The following is a 21,274-nucleotide window of genomic DNA, read 5'->3' on the forward strand; positions in this document are numbered from 1 at the left end:
TGTACTCCTGTTTCTCAGGACTGTCCCAGCAGCAATCAGAGTGTTCAACAAAGAATGTGACTTAGTCATTTTCCCATGAAACAATCTGTACTTAGAAAGTATTTGAGATATGCATTACTTTTCACTTCAGTAACCGTTGACATAAATAGGTTGTGAGCAGCACTATGAAAACAGAGTCCTTTTCTCTACCACAATGAGTGGTAGCCCTACCTAACCTCCATTCATACAGCTGTCAATGGGCCTCTCAATGCTCTGTGGCAGGTTCAGGTAACTTCCCCAAGCTTCCTAAATGAGACAAAAACTATCAATAAAATACAATTTATTGAAGATCACAGTATGAAAAAAGAAAATCATTAAATAATGCAAAAGTATCTTCAGCATTTGGAAATTGTTAAAGAGCAAGTTGTCCTCTGTTTGATCGTACCGGCAAAAATACTGAAATATAAGACAGCATCTTGAGTAATGCAAAAACAATGTAAATACTGAGCTCCCACATCTTCCAATACACTATACATTCCACTTCTTTAGCAGTGTATTATCATCGTCATCATTATCTTACAAAACATGATCATTAGTGTCCCCTGCCAGAACTATCTCCCTTTATCTCACTGTTTGGCCAGTTCCCCTTTCACTCAACAATCACATTCCAACTATAGAATTCTAGTTCTATGATTCCAACCTCTAGTTCTATGATTCCAACCTCTAGTTCTATGATTCCAACCTCTAGTTCTATGATTCCAACCTCTAGTTCTATGATTCCAACCTCTAGTTCTATGATTCCAACCTCTAGTTCTATGATTCCAACCTCTAGTTCTATGATTCCAACCTCTAGTTCTATGATTCCAACCTCTAGTTATATGATTCCAACCTCTAGTTCTATGATTCCAACCTCTAGTTCTATGATTCCAACCTCTAGTTCTATGATTCCAACCTCTAGTTCTATGATTCCAACCTCTAGTTCTATGATTCCAACCTCTAGTTCTATGATTCCAGCCTCTAGTTCTATGATTCCAACCTCTAGTTCTATGATTCCAACCTGGCCCTTCCCTCAAACAGACCTAGGGAACCAGTGAGTTGTCGAGCAACCAATGAGAGCAGCAGCCTCTATGGATTGGCACTCCGGTGGGCCTATCATGGCCTCTGGACCAGCTTGCTTTTGCCCTCCTCCTGCTCTGCCAGCTTGAAGTGGGTGTAGGAGAGGATGCCAGTGAGGGTACAGAGGATGCCCAGGCCCTGGTTTAGAGACAGGGGGTCCTGGAAGAGAACATAGCCCCCCAACAGGGTGATGCAGAACTTGAAGTGGCCAAACATGTTGTAGCTGTAGGAGTTCACGGTTAAGGTCAAATAAAAAAAAGAGCACACAGTGAATTTGAAATTTATCACATACACACCTTTGTAATATTGACCCCAGAGTTATACTAGTTGTCATGGTGATTCCTCATATCATATCTCCGCCTCCTTATCAACAATATTGGAGGAGAAGGTCAAAGGTCCCTCCACTCTGACATTATTCTTCAATGAGTTTTGAGAAGGAGAGAGGATGTGAGGAATCGAGGACAGATTAATTGACTATTGGTACTATTGGTTGACCCTTGCCCTCCAGCCAGAACAAAAGGATACGTAACAGCAGAGGTGTTCCCTATGATCCAGTAGATTGACAGGTTGACTAGGAAGGCAATGAGGCCAGATAGCATCACCATGGCCTGAAGGGAGAGATACAACATGTTAGCATCACCATGGCCTGAAGGTAGATATACAACATGTTAGCATCACCATGGTCTGAAGGGAGAGATACAACATGTTAGCATCACCATGGCCTGAAGGGAGAGATACAACATGTTAGCATTACCATGGCCTGAAGGGAGAGATACAACATGTTAGCATCACCATGGTCTGAAGATAGATACACAACATGTTAGCATCACCATGGTCTGAAGATAGATACACAACATGTTAGCATCACCATGGCCTGAAGGGAGAGATACAACATGTTAGCATCACCATGGTCTGAAGATAGATACACAACATGTTAGCATCACCATGGTCTGAAGATAGATACACAACATGTTAGCATCACCATGGCCTGAAGGTAGAGATACAACATGTTAGCATCACCATGGTCTGAAGATAGATACACAACATGTTAGCATCACCATGGTCTGAAGGTAGAGATACAACATGTTAGCATCACCATGGTCTGAAGATAGAGATACAACATGTTAGCATCACCATGGTCTGAAGATAGAGATACAACATGTTAGCATCACCATGGTCTGAAGGTAGAGATACAACATGTTAGCATCACCATGGTCTGAAGGTAGATACACAACATGTTAGCATCACCATGGTCTGAAGATAGATACACAACATGTTAGCATCACCATGGTCTGAAGGGAGAGATACAACATGTTAGCATCACCATGGTCTGAAGGGAGAGATACAACATGTTAGCATCACCATGGTCTGAAGATAGATACACAACATGTTAGCATCACCATGGTCTGAAGGTAGAGATACAACATGTTAGCATCACCATGGTCTGAAGGTAGAGATACAACATGTTAGCATCACCATGGCCTGAAGGTAGATACACAACATGTTAGCATCACCATGGTCTGAAGGTAGAGATACAACATGTTAGCATCACCATGGTCTGAAGGGAGAGATACAGCATGTTAGCATCACCATGGCCTGAAGATAGATACACAACATGTTAGCATCACCATGGTCTGAAGGTAGAGATACAACATGTTAGCATCACCATGGCCTGAAGGTAGATACACAACATGTTAGCATCACCATGGTCTGAAGATAGATACACAACATGTTAGCATCACCATGGTCTGAAGGTAGAGATACAACATGTTAGCATCACCATGGCCTGAAGGTAGATACACAACATGTTAGCATCACCATGGTCTGAAGATAGATACACAACATGTTAGCATCACCATGGCCTGAAGGTAGATACACAACATGTTAGCATCACCATGGTCTGAAGGTAGATACACAACATGTTAGCATCACCATGGTCTGAAGATAGATACACAACATGTTAGCATCACCATGGCCTGAAGGTAGATACACAACATGTTAGCATCACAATGGTCTGAAGGGAGAGATACAGCATGTTAGCATCACCATGGCCTGAAGGGAGAGATACAACATGTTAGCATCACCATGGCCTGAAGGTAGAGATACAACATGTTAGCATTACCATGGTCTGAAGGTAGAGATACAACATGTTAGCATCACCATGGCCTGAAGGTAGATACACAACATGTTAGCATCACCATGGTCTGAAGGTAGATACACAACATGTTAGCATCACCATGGCCTGAAGGTAGAGATACAACATGTTAGCATCACCATGGTCTGAAGGGAGAGATACAACATGTTAGCATCACCATGGTCTGAAGGTAGAGATACAACATGTTAGCATCACCATGGTCTGAAGGGAGAGATACAACATGTTAGCATCACCATGGTCTGAAGGGAGAGATACAACATGTTAGCATCACCATGGTCTGAAGATAGAGATACAACATGTTAGCATCACCATGGTCTGAAGATAGATACACAACATGTTAGCATCACCATAGCCTGAAGGTAACAACAGCACAGTAGCATGTTAGCAGAATTAGCAACACCAGTACCACTGTTTGTTATTACTTGTCTATCTCCAGGGGGTGGAAGTGGAGGCTTGTCGACCTTAGGGGTCAGAACAATGGTGTTGAAGTGAGCTCCGAGTGGCAGGTTTGGTTGCTGGGCGGACTACAGGCCACACACAGCTGAACATGCTTCGACATGTTCGTAGAGGACTAGTGCTTGTGTGCCTTCAGTGACTCATCTTATATGAGTAATCCATCACAGGATGTAGTCTCTCACTCATTCTCAAGACAAACTGAAAGTATGAAACACCTCTCTCAAAATAATTTACATAAACAAAATAGACTATTTGAATATTTAGGCTAAGCCAGGAATTCCCCCAAAGTCCCGCCCCCCCCCCCCTTCTAACCTTGCATGCAAAAGAGCTGATCGTTTCTTTGGCCCATCTGCTTAGGCCTGGTCTTAAAGTCTCTTACCCCAGTCATGCAGTATGAGATAGGTAGTGGGATTACAACTTCCCCATCCCTGAACCAACCAAGGCCATGGCATTCATAGAGTTCTGAACAGACTCACAATGCTGAGTTCTTCCAAAAGTATGTTTCCCTGTGCGTCTCAGAGAGCGAGAGGAAACTGTAGAATAACTCTGTGACAGAGTCAACGCTGAGATCTGATTAGGTGTACTATCCATTAGCTAACTGATTGGTGATCCCCCCCTCCCCCCCCTCTGTCTCTTACCAGTGCTGGGAAGGACCAGGGTCCGAAGATGCCCCCCTCCCCAGAGAGAGGTTCGAAGAAGGGCACGAGGGAGAGGAGGAAGGCAGAGGACATGGGGGCCTGGTAGTAGAGTAGCTGCATGGAGTTGACCTGGAGCTCATGCTGTTTCACACCTACCCACTGAGATAGAGGGAGGTGGGGGGGAGAGAGGGAGGGAGGTGGGGAGAGAGAGGGAGGTGAGGAGGGAGGTAGGGAGGGAGGTGGGGGGAGAGAGAGAGGTGGGGAGGGGGAGAGGGAGAGAGGTGGGGGGGAGAGGGAGGGAGGTGGGGAGGGAGAGGGAGGGAGTTGGGGAGGGAGGTAGGGGGAGGTGGGGGGAGAGAGGGAGGGAGGTGGAGAGGGAGGGAGGTGGGGAGGAGGAAGGTGGGGGGAAGAGCGGGAGGGAGGTGGGGAGGGAGGGGAGGGAGGAAGGTGGGGGGGAGAGAGATATGTATTATCAATCAATAATGAGGCCTGAGATAATAGTACAATCACCCTTGATAATAAGAAGTATGAATAAGGCAAGAAAGTCCACTAACATGTTCTAGTCTGTCTGCATCCCAACTAGCACCCTATTCCCTTTCTAGTGCACTACTTTAGACCAGGGCCATTAGGGAATAGGGTGCCATTTGGAAGACAACCGGTTCACCCATAGACTGTAGTGTTCACCAGGTCCAAGTGCACTTCAAAGCATCACTACTTACCACCTGATAGAGGGAGGTGACGAACACTCCTAGTGTGGCAAAGACCATCCCCAGGAGGTTGAATCTCACATCATAGTAGGAGTTGAGGATCACACCTAACGTTATGGGCACCTAGTAGACAGACACACATCACCTAACGTTATGGGCACCTAGTAGAGACACACATCACCTAACGTTATGGGTACCTAGTAGACAGACACACAGGAACACACATCAGGTAAATAGTGTTACTGTAACCATAAAAATACATTATAAAAAGTTAGGATTAGGCATTAGGATGGTTAGAAAACAAAAATAACATTTAAAAAAACCTTTATTTTAACTAGGCAAATCAGTTAAGAACAAATTCTTATTTACAAATACGGCCTACTCCGGACGATGCTGAGCCAATTGTGCGCCGCACTATGGGACTCTCAATCAAGGCCGGATGTCATACAGCCTGGATAGCACTGAGATGCAGTGCCTTAGACCGCTGCGCCACTCGGGAGCCCTGGTTAAAGGGATACTTCAGGATTTTGTCAATGATGTCCTTTATCTACTTCCCCAGAGTCAGATGAACTAGTGGATAACATTTATGTCCAATGCGTGCAGTTTGATGGAAGTTGCTAACTAGCGTTAGCACAATGACTAGAGGTCTATGGATATCTGCTAGCATGCTAGTACAGGGACTGGAAGTATGGTAACTGCTAGCAGATAGCATAATGACTGGAAGTCTATGGATATCTGCTCGTGAAAGTACCTCTAACGTCCTTCATACTGGACAGAGAGATTTTATAACTTTGCCAGCTAGTGACCACTCTGCAAAGCTACATGAGTCATCTTGATTCAATGTAGAGCGTAATCACTGTACATTTTGTGGGCATGGCATTGGAACTACGAAATATAATTTAATTTTGCTGTGATTATTTTACCACTTTCTGGGTGGAGTTATAGGATTTATTATTTTCGAACAATGTTAATATTGCCAATTTCACATACAATGACATCAAATTTCGGGTTTATTCCAAGATGATAATGAATTCAATTTCCTGGTCAATAATTTAATTGTATTATTGAAATTCTTTATACACAAATGCAGATTAATGAAGGCTACTATTCCTCCTCATTTATTTTTTGAAGGAGAGCTTTATCTTTTTGTTGCAATCATTAAGAGTTAAAAATAAACTAAAACTCACTACTACATTTGAAACAAAGGATACGCATAAATTACTGTATATAAGACCTCTGTTTGTAAAAGTTAGTTTTTCTTTAAACTTGTGTGCTTGGTTGTGTATAATTCAACTTCGGTATGTTTGTACAATAGAAAAGTATTTTATATAAAATAAAATAAATCTCAATAAATGCCAGTCTGCCATTCTGTGTGGGATGATAGATACATTGTAGCAGACAGCAGCATTTGTACATTGCAACCCCCCCCCCCCCCCTAATGTGTCAACACGTGCAAATAATTTAGGATATTTAGATACTTAAGATATTTTTAAAAATGTAGGTTATAATAGCTTTATTGCTGACTGCTATATTCTATGCAAATTAGCCAACTTGTTTAATTTCAAATGAAAGCCAATGATAATTAAATATCACCACACAAAACTGGTATTTATTTTCTCTTATTTACTCAGACAGCAGCATTTGTACATTGCAACCCCCCCCCCCCCCTGCCATTCTGTATGGAATGCTAGATACATTGTAGTAGACAGCATTTGTACATTGCAACCCCCCCCCCCCCCCCCTACCATTCTGTATGGAATGCTAGATACATTGTAGCAGACAGCAGCATTTGTACATTGCAACCCCCCCCCCCCCCCCCTGCCATTCTGTATGGAATGATAGATACATTGTAGCAGACAGCAGCATTTGTACATTGCAACCCCCCCCCCCCCCCCCCCCCCACACACCTACCAAAGTCAACTTGATCTTGGTGGAGAAAGTCTTCTTGTAGTACATTGTCTGTATGACAATGATCACAGGGGTTGTCATCACTTTGGCCAGCTGGTAAGTACCGATGGTGTTGTTTTGTAAAGACAGATTGGTGAAAGCCACGAAGCCACAGAAGCTTAGAGCGAGCCAGATAATTTTGGTGGGTTGGAGACTCTTTGGCGCAAATATGTCCATCTTCTGGCATACCCATAGTCCAAGCCATGTCACAACGAAATGGATCAGAGTCAGAGTCATGTTCGGGAAGCCATAGTGAACATAGATCCATTTGTTGATGAAAACGATGCATATCGATGATAGCAAGTTGGCCAATAATCCAATGACGAGGCGGCTATTCGAGAAAAGGTCCGACAGTCGGTTAGCCATGGTCGTTTTGAGAACTGTCCTGTAAAAATCTACATACAGGTTTCAGTAGTACTGTATAGTATGAAGCTAGGTAGCTAATGTAAACCAACAAAAATGTCTACCCTCTGCCACACATCAGGAAAAGTTGCGGGGGTCTCTCTCCAAGCTTCGACACTAACGACTGATCGGGCATACATCTCCTTTCGTAAACATTTACAGAGCCTATACAGTAGCATTACATTCTATAGTGTTCCGGTCCTGCATGTACAGTTACACAACGCTTTCATACTTTTCCATCGCATGTGGATCATACAGGAGAAAGAGCCTGGTTGCAACTTAACGGGAGCAGTGACGTCAGATGATGCGATCTTTACTTCCGTGTTCTGCGAAGAGAACTAGCCACGTCAGTGCCCTACAGCGCCTACCCGTGGACACTTTGGAAAGTTGCGAAGGCGATAACCTAAACCATCTCTTCTCGACCTATACAAGGTGGTCTCAAACATTCCTTATACTCTTCTAGATTCAGATACGTATTTTGCATTCTGCCTGTGCATGTCCCAAAGACAAACAATATTTCAGTCAAGTCACTTTTATTGTATACAAAATACAGAAAATCATTCACTCCATTACTTAAATTTGGCAACAAAAAAAACAATAATAAAAAAAAAGAGAGAAACAAAATGTCCAGGTGGGGTGTATTTATGGTTGGATCTCGTACCCCAGCGGGTCCAGACCCTTATCCAATAAGAGAAGAGACGACTCCCTCATCTTCTGAAGGAACTTCCTCAGCTCATCCTTGGAGAACACCTGAAAGAGAGCGAGAGACAGAGGGAACATAGTTAGCAAAAAGAAGAAGAGGATGGGAAAGTAGATGAGGGAAAGAGAAGAAAGCAACGCAGTGACAGGGAGAGATACTGTAAGATAGTGTTGATATTGTGTTGAGCTACAATGTTGAAGGGCTTCTACACCTGCATTACATTGCTGCTGGGGGTTTCTGTACAGCACTTTGTGACATCAGCTGATGTAAGAAGGGCTTTATAAATACATTTGATTGAAGTCCCTAGGCCAGGCTCACACTCAACCTCCCGTCTACCCAGAAATTCAGCTTGACTGGTGGTGCTTTCCAATAGTCTAAAGTGGGCTCCTCTCCGAGTCTCATTGCCTTCATCAGTACTGATGTGAAAGAACTGGACAGGTGCCAGATGAAGGAGGAGAGGAAGGCACACTAGACTATTAGGTGAATGTCAATAGTGTTTCCTTAAAGCCACAGTAGACTATTAGGTGAATGTCAATAGTGTTTCCTTAAAGCCACAGTAGACTATTAGGTGAATGTCAATAGTGTTTCCTTAAAGCCACAGTAGACTATTAGGTGAATGTCAATAGTGTTTCCTTAAAGCCACAGTAGACTATTAGGTGAATGTCAATAGTGTTTCCTTAAAGCCACAGTAGACTATTAGGTCAATGTCAATAGTGTTTCCTTAAAGCCACAGTAGACTATTAGGTGAATGTCAATAGTGTTTCCTTAAAGCCACAGTAGACTATTAGGTCAATGTCAATAGTGTTTCCTTAAAGCCACAGTAGACTATTAGGTGAATGTCAATAGTGTTTTTCCTAAAACCACAGTAGACTTGAGAAGCACCTCAGAGCAGAGTAGTTGCAGAACGTAGCAGACGAAGGAAAGGAGACATGAGAGAGAAGAGGATGCCCTCAGCCCAGGTCAGACCATGTAAATATCATGCCTAAACTACAGACCGTGTAAATATCATGTCTAAACTACAGTACAGACCGTGTAAATATCATGTCTAAACTACAGTGCAGACCATGTAAATATCATGTCTAAACTACAGACCGTGTAAATATCATGTCTAAACTACAGACCATGTAAATATCATGTCTAAACTACAGTACAGACCGTGTAAATATCATGTCTAAACTACAGACCATGCAAATATCATGTCTAAACTACAGTACAGACCGTGTAAATATCATGTCTAAACTACAGTACAGACCGTGTAAATATCATGTCTAAACTACAGACCGTGTAAATATCATGTCTAAACTACAGACCGTGTAAATATCACGTCTAAACTACAGACCGTGTAAATATCATGTCTAAACTACAGACCGTGTAAATATCATGTCTAAACTACAGTACAGACCATGTAAATATCATGTCTAAACTCCAGTACAGACCGTGTAAATATCATGTCTAAACTACAGACCATGTAAATATCATGTCTAAACTACAGTACAGACCGTGTAAATATCATGTCTAAACTACAGACCATGTAAATATCATGTCTAAACTACAGACCATGTAAATATCATGTCTAAACTACAGACCGTGTAAATATCATGTCTAAACTACAGACCGTGTAAATATCATGTCTAAACTACAGTACAGACCGTGTAAATATCATGTCTAAACTCCAGACCGTGTAAATATCATGTCTAAACTACAGTACAGACCGTGTAAATATCATGTCTAAACTCCAGTACAGACCGTGTAAATATCATGTCTAAACTACAGACCTCGTAGAGGCGGTGTTGGTCTGAGGCGATGATATCAGCCAGTCTGAGACTCTCCTGGTGACGTTGTGTTCTCTGCAGGACCGTTTGCAACAGGAAGGACATCATGGGCAGACAGAGTCTACGGAGCAGCACCATCTGGTGACCTCTCTCCGGGTCCTCCTCCGTATCCTGGAATACAACCACAGTGGTAGAAGTAACCTGTACCTAGAAAGAACACAGTAGTACTGGAGACAGAGCGCTAATACAGGCTGCTAACCTAGCGCTGAGCCCTCCTCATACCACCAACTGGCAATTACTAGCATTAATAGTCAGACAGACCTCTCTGACGTCGACCATCCAGCCCCCGTCCACAAACAGCAGGACGTTGTAGAATCTCTCCTTCACGTCTTCAGTCAGAGCCTCCAGACGGCCCGTCCAGCTCTCATGTTCCAGCTACAGGAGAGTAAACACTTTACACACCTTTTTTACAAGTTTTTTGTTGTTGTCAATTACGCTAAATAATAGCATTGTTGGCATTAGCGTTCTTCATCTGATCTAGGAACAGCTACACTAAACAAAATAAACTCCTCACCAGTTCACCCATAACACAGAGACTGATCTAGGATCAGAGTGTACCTGGTTCCCTATCCCCTACATAGTAACCTCATTTTGACCTGGGTCTCCTAGAGAGTGCACTAGTTTGAACCATAACCCCATGGTGCACTATATAGGGAATAGGGTGTATCTATGGTGCACTATATAGGGAATAGGGTGTATCTATGGTGCACTATATAGGGAATAGGGTGTATCTATGGTGCACTATATAGGGAATAGGGTGTATCTATGGTGCACTATATAGGGAATAGGGTGTATCTATGGTGCACTATATAGGGAATAGGGTGTATCTATGGTGCACTATATAGGGAATAGGGTGTATCTATGGTGCACTATATAGGGAATAGGGTGTATCTATGGTGCACTATATAGGGAATAGGGTGTATCTATGGTGCACTATATAGGGAATAGGGTGTATCTATGGTGCACTATATAGGGAATAGGGTGTATCTATGGTGCACTATATAGGGAATAGGGTGTATCTATGGTGCACTATATAGGGAATAGGGTGTATCTATGGTGCACTATATAGGGAATAGGGTGTATCTATGGTGCACTATATAGGGAATAGGGTGTATCTATGGTGCACTATATAGGGAATAGGGTGTATCTATGGTGCACTATATAGGGAATAGGGTGTATCTATGGTGCACTATATAGGGAATAGGGTGTATCTATGGTGCACTATATAGGGAATAGGGTGCATCTATGGTGCACTATATAGGGAATAGGGTGTATCTATGGTGCACTATATAGGGTGTATTGTGTACCTGGTACTCGTTCTCCTTCATCTCGTAGGCCACCTTCGCAGTGAACTTGGCCTGGGCCGGCAGGCTGGGCTTCTGAGGGGGGGAGTTCATGTGATGGAACCACTCATTAAACGCCTCATGAGCTTCCTGGGGGGGGGGGGGGGGGGGGGGGGTAGAGAGAGAGACTCACCACTTATACAACTACAGGAGACCTCTCTAAAACCACTCATTAAACACCTCATGAGCTTCCTGCGGGGGGGGAGAGACACACCACTTAAACAAATACAGGAGACCTCTCTAAAAACACTCATTAAACGCCTCATGAGCTTCCTGGGGGGGGGGGGGGGGGGGGGAGAGAGAGAGACACACCACTTAAACAACTACAGGAGACCTCTCTAAAAACACTCATTAAACGCCTCATGAGCTTCCTGGGAGGGGGGGGGGGGGGGGGGAGAGACACACCACTTATACAACTACAGGAGACCTCTCTAAAAACACTCAATAACCAGTCGAGCCAATCACAGCGCTGCGAGAGCTTGTCCCCTCACCAGGTAAGCGCGGACGCACAGGTGTTCCCTGATGGCGTTCTCATCCTCCGCGGGAAGGGGCGTGTCCAGGCCTAGCTCCTCCCACTGGCGGTATATCTCCCTCATGGAGTCCTCTGGGACCTTACTGAACACCACCTTCGCTGCATGGTGTTTCTTACAGGCTGGAGGAGATGACAGAGAGAGAGAGACAGAACACTGGATCAACAGCATGGTTGGAAATGCAGGACAGCCAATACAATGTTAATGTGTGGGGATGTGTTGGTAGTCTGGGAGAACAACTCTGTCAACACAGGAAGCAGTGATCGGTTTCAGAACCTTGTGTGTAACGTACCCAGGAACCTCCTCATGATGGCGTTGCTCTGTTTCAGGGCCTCGGCTCTCTGGGCGGGGTCAAACACCAGCCAATCAATCACATCGATCTTCCTCTGGTCCTCCTGGGGGGGGGGGGGGGGGATACAGGGTTAACATGACCACATGGTGTCCTTCGTACTGCTGAGGTGACGGTGTCCTGTGTGTGTGTGTTTCATACCTCTGAGGTGACGGTGTCCAGTGTGTGTGTTTCATACCTCTGAGGTGACGGTGTCCAGTGTGTGTGTGTTTCATACCGCTGAGGTGACGGTGTCCAGTGTGTGTGTGTTTCATACCGCTGAGGTGCCGGTGTCCAGTGTGTGTGTGTTTCATACCTCTGAGGTGACGGTGTCCAGTGTGTGTGTGTTTCATACCTCTGAGGTGACGGTGTCCAGTGTGTGTGTGTTTCATACCTCTGAGGTGCCGGTGTCCAGTGCAGGCGTGAGGTCATGATGAGCGAACTCCTCAGTGTCTCTCTCTCTGATGTTCTCCACCACCATCTTAGTGACCGCTGCCACGTCCAGACCTGACCACAACACAACACCTGTACCTTTAATAGACTGCTGCCACGTCCAGACCACAACACAACACCTGTACCTTTAATAGACTGCTGCCACGTCCAGACCTGACCACAACCTGTACCTTTAATAGACTGCTGCCACGTCCAGACCACAACACAACACCTGTACCTTTAATAGACTGCTGCCACATCCTTACCACAACACGACAGGACAGTTAGAAACCTGGACCTTTAAATGTGCAATATGCTCCACCATTTCCTGGTTGCTAAAATTCAAATATAAACTGAAATGAGGTGAACTATGACAAAATAAGCAAGTATACTGTAGAGAATCATTGTACCATCTAAACCACTGAAATATATGATCAATAACCAAAAGAATACTGTGTTTTCAGCTGTTTGAAACTGGTGCACAACACCTAAAGACGAAAAAAACTAAACTTAAGAATGTGAAGCATAGAAATAGAACAGATCTACCGCTTCTTAGGCTCGCTTTCAATGAGAATTACAGATCTATAACTCCTTATGTGAATTTGGTCGGGTCACCCCCAAAAAGTGACATATTGCAGCTTTAACAGACCTTGGTTTTTCCACCTTCCTACAGTCCATAGCTGCAGAAAAGAGAAAGTCTGCATGGCCTATTTTAATATATTTACAAACCTCATTGAATTGGCGGCTGTAGAATCTCAGAGGTATGTCAGACCGTGTGACTCTGTAGCTTCACACCAAGAGGTTGTCAAACATCTGGCCCATCGGCCTATTCAATTCTCGCTGGACCTTGGAGTATTTATCATGTGGTTTTGTTTTTTGGGGGTGGATAAAAAACGATCTTAAATGGACATTGAAATGACTAAGACCAAATAAAATAAATGTAGAAATGATAATGAACCTACATTTATAGTCTCTTCACTCTGACCAGCTTGATAAGTCTTCAAACCAAAAGTTAACCCAACAGGGAGAATAGTCCTCCATCCATCACTTTTGGAATTATTTTTAGGAAATTTCAAATGGCGAGGAAATCTAACACATTTTAAGTGTGGACCTCAGTGAAGACCAAATGTGGCACGGCAGGTAAAATTAGTTTGACACCCCTGCTTTAGACTAAAGAACCCCCCCCCCCCCCCATCCCAGCAGCCTCTGTGTGAGACACTGACCTGCCTCCCTGGCCAGCTCCAGACAGCGTTGTCTCTGCTCCGCCTCGGTGACCTCCTCCAGGAAGAGAGCGTACTGGGCGGTGGCCAGGTCTGGCGGCAGGTGACTGACATAGAAGGCTATCAGATCAACGTGCTTCTCCCTCATCAACAGAGAGATGTAGGCCTTCAGGACATCCACTGAGACCTCCTCCTGATTGGGTGGGGGGGGGGGGGACGACACGAGTGGCCGGATTAGAGAGGGGGGACATGAGTGGAGGGATTAGAGGGGGGGGACATGAGTGGAGGGATTAGAGGGGGAGACATGAGTGGAGGGATATGTGGATTGTGTGAGGAATGGTTGATGTTTATATGGGTGAAAGACAACAGAAGTGTGTTTCTCTCTCTCTGTGTGTGTGTGTGTGTGTGTGTACTACTGTACCTTGAGCTGCATGCCCAGGCTGCGGTAGAACAGGTGTGTGTGTGTGTGTGTGTGTGTGTGTGTGTGTGTGTGTGTGTGTGTGTGTGTGTGTGTGTGTGTGTGTGTGTGTACTACTGTACCTTGAGCTGCATGCCCAGGCTGCGGTAGAACAGGTGTGTGTGTGTGTGTGTGTGTGTGTGTGTGTACTACTGTACCTTGAGCTGCATGCCCAGGCTGCGGTAGAACAGGTGTGTGTGTGTGTGTGTGTGTGTGTGTACTACTGTACCTTGAGCTGCATGCCCAGGCTGCGGTAGAACAACACCAGGTGTGTCATGAAGCGCAGCAGGTGAGCGGGCAGAGCAGGACTCCTGGTCAACCAGTTACTGAACTCCTCCAACAGACCTGACACACACACACACACACTGTTTAATACTCTGACACTGTCATACAGCAGTAACACACCTGACACACACACTGTTTAATACTCTGACACTGTCATACAGCAGTAACACACCTGACACACACACAACACACTGTTTTATACTGACACTGTCATACAGCAGTAACAGACCTGACACACACAACAGTGTTTAATACTCTGACACTGTCATACAGCAGTAACACACCTGACACACACACAACACACTGTTTTATACTGACACTGTCATACAGCAGTAACAGACCTGACACACACAACAGTGTTTAATACTCTGACACTGTCATACAGCAGTAACACACCTGACACACACACAACACACTGTTTTATACTGACACTGTCATACAGCAGTAACAGACCTGACACACACAACAGTGTTTAATACTCTGACACTGTCATACAGCAGTAACACACCTGACACACACACAACACACTGTTTTATACTGACACTGTCATACAGCAGTAACAGACCTGACACACACAACAGTGTTTAATACTCTGACACTGTTATACAGCAGTAACACACCTGACACACACACACACACTGTTTAATACTGACACTGTCATACAGCAGTAACACACCTGACACACACACTGTGTAATACTCTGACACTGTCATACAGCAGTAACACACCTGACACACACACATACCTGCATTAACCAGAACCACAAAGTCACACTGGATAGTGACTGACTACCTCATATACCTGGTGACCAGAACCACAAAGTCACACTGGATAGTGACTGTACGACAGCTAGTTATAGATTAACAACAGACTCACCGTCCAGGTCTCCCAGGATAACTAACTTCTGGATGATGTGGTAGTGTTCTTTAGTCTCTTCCAGGACTTTCTGTGGAGAAGAGGGAAGGAGAAATTCAGCATCTTCCACGGGACTCTGGAAGTCCCTAAGACCGGCGCGGCGTACCCAGCCAGTAGACCGGCGCGGCGTACCCAGCCAGTAGACCGGCGCGACGTACCCAGCCAGTAGACCGGCGCGACGTACCCAGCCAGTAGACCGGCGCGACGTACCCAGCCAGTAGACCGGCGCGACGTACCCAGCCAGTAGACCGGCGCGACGTACCCAGCCAGTAGACCGGCGCGACGTACCCAGCCAGTAGACCGGCGCGGCGTACCCAGCCAGTAGACCGGCGCGACGTACCCAGCCAGTAGACCGGCGCGGCGTACCCAGCCAGTAGACCGGCGCGGCGTACCCAGCCAGTAGACCGGCGCGACGTACCCAGCCAGTAGACCGGCGCGGCGTACCCAGCCAGTAGACCGGCGCGACGTACCCAGCCAGTAGACCGGCGCGACGTACCCAGCCAGTAGACCGGCGCGACGTACCCAGCCAGTAGACCGGCGCGGCGTACCCAGCCAGTAGACCGGCGCGGCGTACCCAGCCAGTAGACCGGCGCGACGTACCCAGCCAGTAGACCGGCGCGGCGTACCCAGCCAGTAGACCGGCGCGGCGTACCCAGCCAGTAGACCGGCGCGGCGTACCCAGCCAGTAGACCGGCGCGGCGTACCCAGCCAGTAGACCGGCGCGGCGTACCCAGCCAGTAGACCGGCGCGACGTACCCAGCCAGTAGACCGGCGCGACGTACCCAGCCAGTAGACCGGCGTGGCGTACGCAGCTAGTAGACCGGTGTGATGTAGACAGCTAGTAGACCGGTGCGATGTAGATAGCCAGTAGACTGGTGTGATGTAGACAGCTAGTAGACTGGTGTGACGTAGACAGCCAGTAGACTGGTGTGATGTAGATAGCTAGTAGACTGGTGTGATGTAGATAGCTAGTAGACTGGTGTGATGTAGATAGCCAGTAGACTGGTGTGATGTAGACAGCTAGTAGACTGGTGTGATGTAGCTAGCTAGTAGACTGGTGTGATGTAGCTAGCCAGTAGACTGGTGTGATGTAGATAGCTAGTAGACTGGTGTGATGTAGCTAGCTAGTAGACTGGTGTGATGTAGATAGCTAGTAGACTGGTGTGATGTAGCTAGCCAGTAGACTGGTGTGATGTAGACAGCTAGTAGACTGGTGTGATGTAGATAGCTAGTAGACTGGTGTGATGTAGACAGCTAGTAGACTGGTGTGATGTAGACAGCCAGTAGACTGGTGTGATGTAGACAGCTAGTAGACTGGTGTGATGTAGATAGCTAGTAGACCGGTGTGATGTAGCTAGCCAGTAGACTGGTGTGATGTAGCTAGCCAGTAGACTGGTGTGATGTAGCTAGCCAGTAGACTGGTGTGATGTAGCTAGCCAGTAGACTGGTGTGATGTAGCTAGCCAGTAGACTGGTGTGATGTAGCTAGCCAGTAGACTGGTGTGATGTAGCTAGCCAGTAGACTGGTGTGATGTAGACAGCTAGTAGACTGGTGTGATGTAGCTAGCCAGTAGACTGGTGTGATGTAGATAGCTAGTAGACTGGTGTGATGCAGCTAGCTAGTAGACTGGTGTGATGTAGATAGCTAGTAGACTGGTGTTATGTAGACAGCTAGTAGACTGGTGTTATGTAGACAGCTAGTAGACTGGTGTGATGTAGATAGCTAGTAGACTGGTGTTATGTAGACAGCTAGTAGACTGGTGTTATGTAGACAGCTAGTAGACTGGTGTTATGTAGATAGCTAGTAGACTGGTGTTATGTAGACAGCTAGTAGACTGGTGTTATGTAGACAGCTAGTAGACTGGTGTGATGTAGACAGCTAGTAGACTGGTGTGATGTAGATAGCTAGTAGACTGGTGTGATGTAGACAGCTAGTAGACTGGTGTGATGTAGACAGCTAGTAGACTGGTGTGATGTAGATAGCTAGTAGACTGGTGTGATGTAGATAGCTAGTAGACCGGTGTGATGTAGACAGCTAGTAGACTGGTGTGATGTAGATAGCCAGTAGACTGGTGTGATGTAGATAGCTAGTAGATAGCTAGTAGACTGGTGTGATGTAGATAGCTAGTAGACTGGTGTGATGTAGATAGCCAGTAGACTGGTGTGATGTAGATAGCTAGTAGACTGGTGTGATGTAGATAGCTAGTAGACCGGTGTGATGTAGACAGCTAGTAGACTGGTGTGATGTAGATAGCCAGTAGACTGGTGTGATGTAGATAGCTAGTAGACTGGTGTGATGTAGATAGCTAGTAGGCTGGTGTGATGTAGACAGCTAGTAGACTGGTGTGATGTAGATAGCTAGTAGACTGGTGTGATGTAGATAGCCAGTAGACTGGTGTGATGTAGATAGCTAGTAGATAGCTAGTAGACTGGTGTGATTTAGATAGCCAGTAGACTGGTGTGATGTAGATAGCTAGTAGACTGGTGTGATGTAGACAGCCAGTAGACTGGTGTGATGTAGATAGCTAGTAGACTGGTGTGATGTAGATAGCTAGTAGACTGGTGTGATGTAGATAGCTAGTAGACTGGTGTGATGTAGATAGCTAGTAGATAGCTAGTAGACTGGTGTGATGTAGATAGCCAGTAGACTGGTGTGATGTAGATAGCTAGTAGATAGCTAGTAGACTGGTGTGATGTAGATAGCTAGTAGACTGGTGTGATGTAGATAGCTAGTAGATAGCTAGTAGACTGGTGTGATGTAGATAGCCAGTAGACTGGTGTGATGTAGACAGCCAGTAGACTGGTGTGATGTAGATAGCTAGTAGATAGCTAGTAGACTGGTGTGATGTAGATAGCTAGTAGATAGCTAGTAGACTGGTGTGATGTAGATAGCTAGTAGATAGCTAGTAGACTGGTGTGATGTAGATAGCTAGTAGACTGGTGTGATGTAGATAGCTAGTAGACTGGTGTGATGTAGATAGCTAGTAGATAGCTAGTAGACTGGTGTGATGTAGATAGCTAGTAGACTGGTGTGATGTAGATAGCTAGTAGACTGGTGTGATGTAGATAGCTAGTAGATAGCTAGTAGACTGGTGTGATGTAGATAGCTAGTAGATAGCTAGTAGACTGGTGTGATGTAGATAGCTAGTAGACTGGTGTGATGTAGATAGCTAGTAGACCGGTGTGATGTAGATAGCTAGTAGACTGGTGTGATGTAGATAGCTAGTAGACCGGTGTGATGTAGATAGCTAGTAGACTGGTGTGATGTAGACAGCTAGTAGACTGGTGTGATGTAGATAGCTAGTAGACCGGTGTGATGTAGATAGCTAGTAGACCGGTGTGATGTAGATAGCTAGTAGACCGGTGTGATGTAGATAGCTAGTAGACTGGTGTGATGTAGCTAGCTAGTAGACTGGTGTGATGTAGATAGCTAGTAGACTGGTGTGATGTAGATAGCTAGTAGACCGGTGTGATGTAGATAGCCAGTAGACTGGTGTGATGTAGATAGCTAGTAGACTGGTGTGATGTAGATAGCTAGTAGATAGCTAGTAGACTGGTGTGATGTAGATAGCTAGTAGACTGGTGTGATGTAGATAGCTAGTAGACTGGTGTGATGTAGACAGCTAGTAGACTGGTGTGATGTAGATAGCTAGTAGACTGGTGTGATGTAGATAGCTAGTAGACTGGTGTGATGTAGATAGCCAGTAGACTGGTGTGATGTAGATAGCCAGTAGACTGGTGTGATGTAGATAGCCAGTAGACTGGTGTGATGTAGACAGCCAGTAGACTGGTGTGATGTAGACAGCCAGTAGACTGGTGTGATGTAGACAGCCAGTAGACTGGTGTGATGTAGACAGCCAGTAGACTGGTGTGATGTAGATAGCTAGTAGACTGGTGTGATGTAGATAGCTAGTAGACTGGTGTGATGTAGATAGCTAGTAGGCTGGTGTGATGTAGACAGCTAGTAGACTGGTGTGATGTAGATAGCCAGTAGACCGGTGTGATGTAGACAGCCAGTAGACTGGTGTGATGTAGACAGCCAGTAGACTGGTGTGATGTAGATAGCTAGTAGACTGGTGTGATGTAGACAGCCAGTAGACTGGTGTGATGTAGATAGCTAGTAGACTGGTGTGATGTAGATAGCTAGTAGATAGCTAGTAGACTGGTGTGATGTAGATAGCTAGTAGACTGGTGTGATGTAGATAGCTAGTAGATAGCTAGTAGACTGGTGTGATGTAGACAGCCAGTAGACCGGTGTGATGTAGACAGCTAGTAGACTGGTGTGATGTAGATAGCTAGTAGACTGGTGTGATGTCGATAGCTAGTAGACTGGTGTGATGTAGACAGCTAGTAGACTGGTGTGATGTAGATAGCCAGTAGACTGGTGTGATGTAGCTAGCCAGTAGACTGGTGTGATGTAGCTAGCCAGTAGACTGGTGTGATGTAGCTAGCCAGTAGACTGGTGTGATGTAGCTAGCCAGTAGACTGGTGTGATGTAGCTAGCCAGTAGACTGGTGTGATGTAGATAGCCAGTAGACTGGTGTGATGCAGCTAGCTAGTAGACTGGTGTGATGTAGACAGCTAGTAGACTGGTGTGATGTAGATAGCTAGTAGACTGGTGTGATGTAGATAGCTAGTAGACTGGTGTTATGTAGACAGCTAGTAGACTGGTGTTATGTAGATAGCTAGTAGACTGGTGTGATGTAGACAGCCAGTAGACTGGTGTGATGTAGACAGCTAGTAGACTGGTGTGATGTAGATAGCTAGTAGACTGGTGTTATGTAGACAGCCAGTAGACTGGTGTGATGTAGACAGCTAGTAGACTGGTGTGATGTAGATAGCTAGTAGACTGGTGTTATGTAGACAGCTAGTAGACTGGTGTGATGTAGACAGCTAGTAGACTGGTGTGATGTAGATAGCTAGTAGACTGGTGTGATGTAGATAGCTAGTAGACTGGTGTTATGTAGACAGCTAGTAGACTGGTGTTATGTACACACACACAGCTAGTTTGACAGAGCAGACAAACAGATGCTGACCTTTGACTCTGTTGCCAGCAGCTCCTCAAACACCTTCTCTAGTGTCCAGCTGGAGAGAAAAGGGAGACGGTACAATTTACATGTAGAAATATAAGGTTAGGAAGATTAGGTTCCTGATCCTCAGCCCTCCACTAGAGGCTGGGGATCTTACTTGGCCATCCATGTATTCTCCACTAGAGGCTGGGGATCTTACTTGGCCATCCATGTATTCTCCACTAGAGGCTGGGGATCTTACTTGGCCATCCATGTATTCTCCACTAGAGGCTGGGGATCTTACTTGGCCTCCGGGTGTTCTCTACTAGATGGGGATCTTACTTGGCCTCCAGGTATTCTCTACTAGAGGGGATCTTACTTGGCCTCCAGGTGTTCTCTACTAGAGGGGATCTTACTTGGCCTCCAGGTATTCTCTACTAGAGTCTGGGGATCTTACTTGGCCTCCAGGTATTCTCTACTAGAGGGGATCTTACTTGGCCATCCAGGTATTCTCTACTAGAGTCTGGGAATCTTACTTGGCCTCCAGGTATTCTCTACTAGAGTCTGGGGATCTTACTTGGCCTCCAGGTGTTCTCTACTAGAGGGGATCTTACTTGGCCTCCAGGTATTCTCTACTAGAGTCTGGGGATCTTACTTGGCCTCCAGGTGTTCTCTACTAGAGGAGATCTTACTTGGCCTCCAGGTATTTTCTAACAGAGGCTGTATTTTGTAGGCAGGGCTACCCACTAAAGGGTATGGGCCCTGGGTAAGACGGCCTACTACAGGCTGGGGATCTTACTTGGCCATCCAGGTATTCTCTACTA

The 21,274-nt window shown here is 45.6% G+C and overlaps 2 protein-coding genes across 3 annotated transcripts in view; both read right to left on the reverse strand.

Annotated features, from left to right (window-relative positions):
• Positions 1 to 302: 302 nt before the first annotated feature.
• On the reverse strand, positions 303 to 7,757 carry LOC129838638 (solute carrier family 35 member E3). The gene is made up of 5 exons (XM_055905748.1): positions 6,963 to 7,757; positions 5,064 to 5,174; positions 4,345 to 4,503; positions 1,621 to 1,703; positions 303 to 1,318 (listed from the first exon to the last, which is right to left on the reverse strand). Exons 1-5 carry the CDS (start codon positions 7,362 to 7,364, stop codon positions 1,132 to 1,134), a joined length of 942 nt encoding a protein of 313 aa, XP_055761723.1. The 5' UTR covers positions 7,365 to 7,757; the 3' UTR covers positions 303 to 1,131.
• A 159-nt stretch (positions 7,758 to 7,916) lies between these two features.
• LOC129838636 (nuclear pore complex protein Nup107-like) overlaps positions 7,917 to 21,274 on the reverse strand; it is a 33,884-nt gene continuing 20,526 nt past the window's right edge. The window contains exons 16-26 of one of the 2 annotated variants that reach the window (XM_055905744.1): positions 20,478 to 20,526; positions 15,404 to 15,473; positions 14,472 to 14,587; positions 13,789 to 13,978; positions 12,528 to 12,640; positions 12,098 to 12,200; positions 11,767 to 11,927; positions 11,240 to 11,365; positions 10,194 to 10,307; positions 9,876 to 10,043; positions 7,917 to 8,150 (exon numbers count right to left, since the gene is read on the reverse strand). In XM_055905744.1, coding sequence (XP_055761719.1) covers positions 8,043 to 8,150; positions 9,876 to 10,043; positions 10,194 to 10,307; positions 11,240 to 11,365; positions 11,767 to 11,927; positions 12,098 to 12,200; positions 12,528 to 12,640; positions 13,789 to 13,978; positions 14,472 to 14,587; positions 15,404 to 15,473; positions 20,478 to 20,526 — 1,318 coding nt within the window. In that variant the 3' untranslated portion in view covers positions 7,917 to 8,042. Of the gene's footprint in view, positions 8,151 to 9,875; positions 10,044 to 10,193; positions 10,308 to 11,239; positions 11,366 to 11,568; positions 11,647 to 11,766; positions 11,928 to 12,097; positions 12,201 to 12,527; positions 12,641 to 13,788; positions 13,979 to 14,471; positions 14,588 to 15,403; positions 15,474 to 20,477; positions 20,527 to 21,274 lie in introns of those variants that run through there. The other variant, XM_055905745.1, reaches the window with a different exon arrangement.

Source organism: Salvelinus fontinalis, chromosome 39 (genome assembly GCF_029448725.1).
Source record: "Salvelinus fontinalis isolate EN_2023a chromosome 39, ASM2944872v1, whole genome shotgun sequence".
Classification (NCBI taxonomy): Eukaryota; Metazoa; Chordata; class Actinopteri; order Salmoniformes; family Salmonidae; genus Salvelinus; species Salvelinus fontinalis.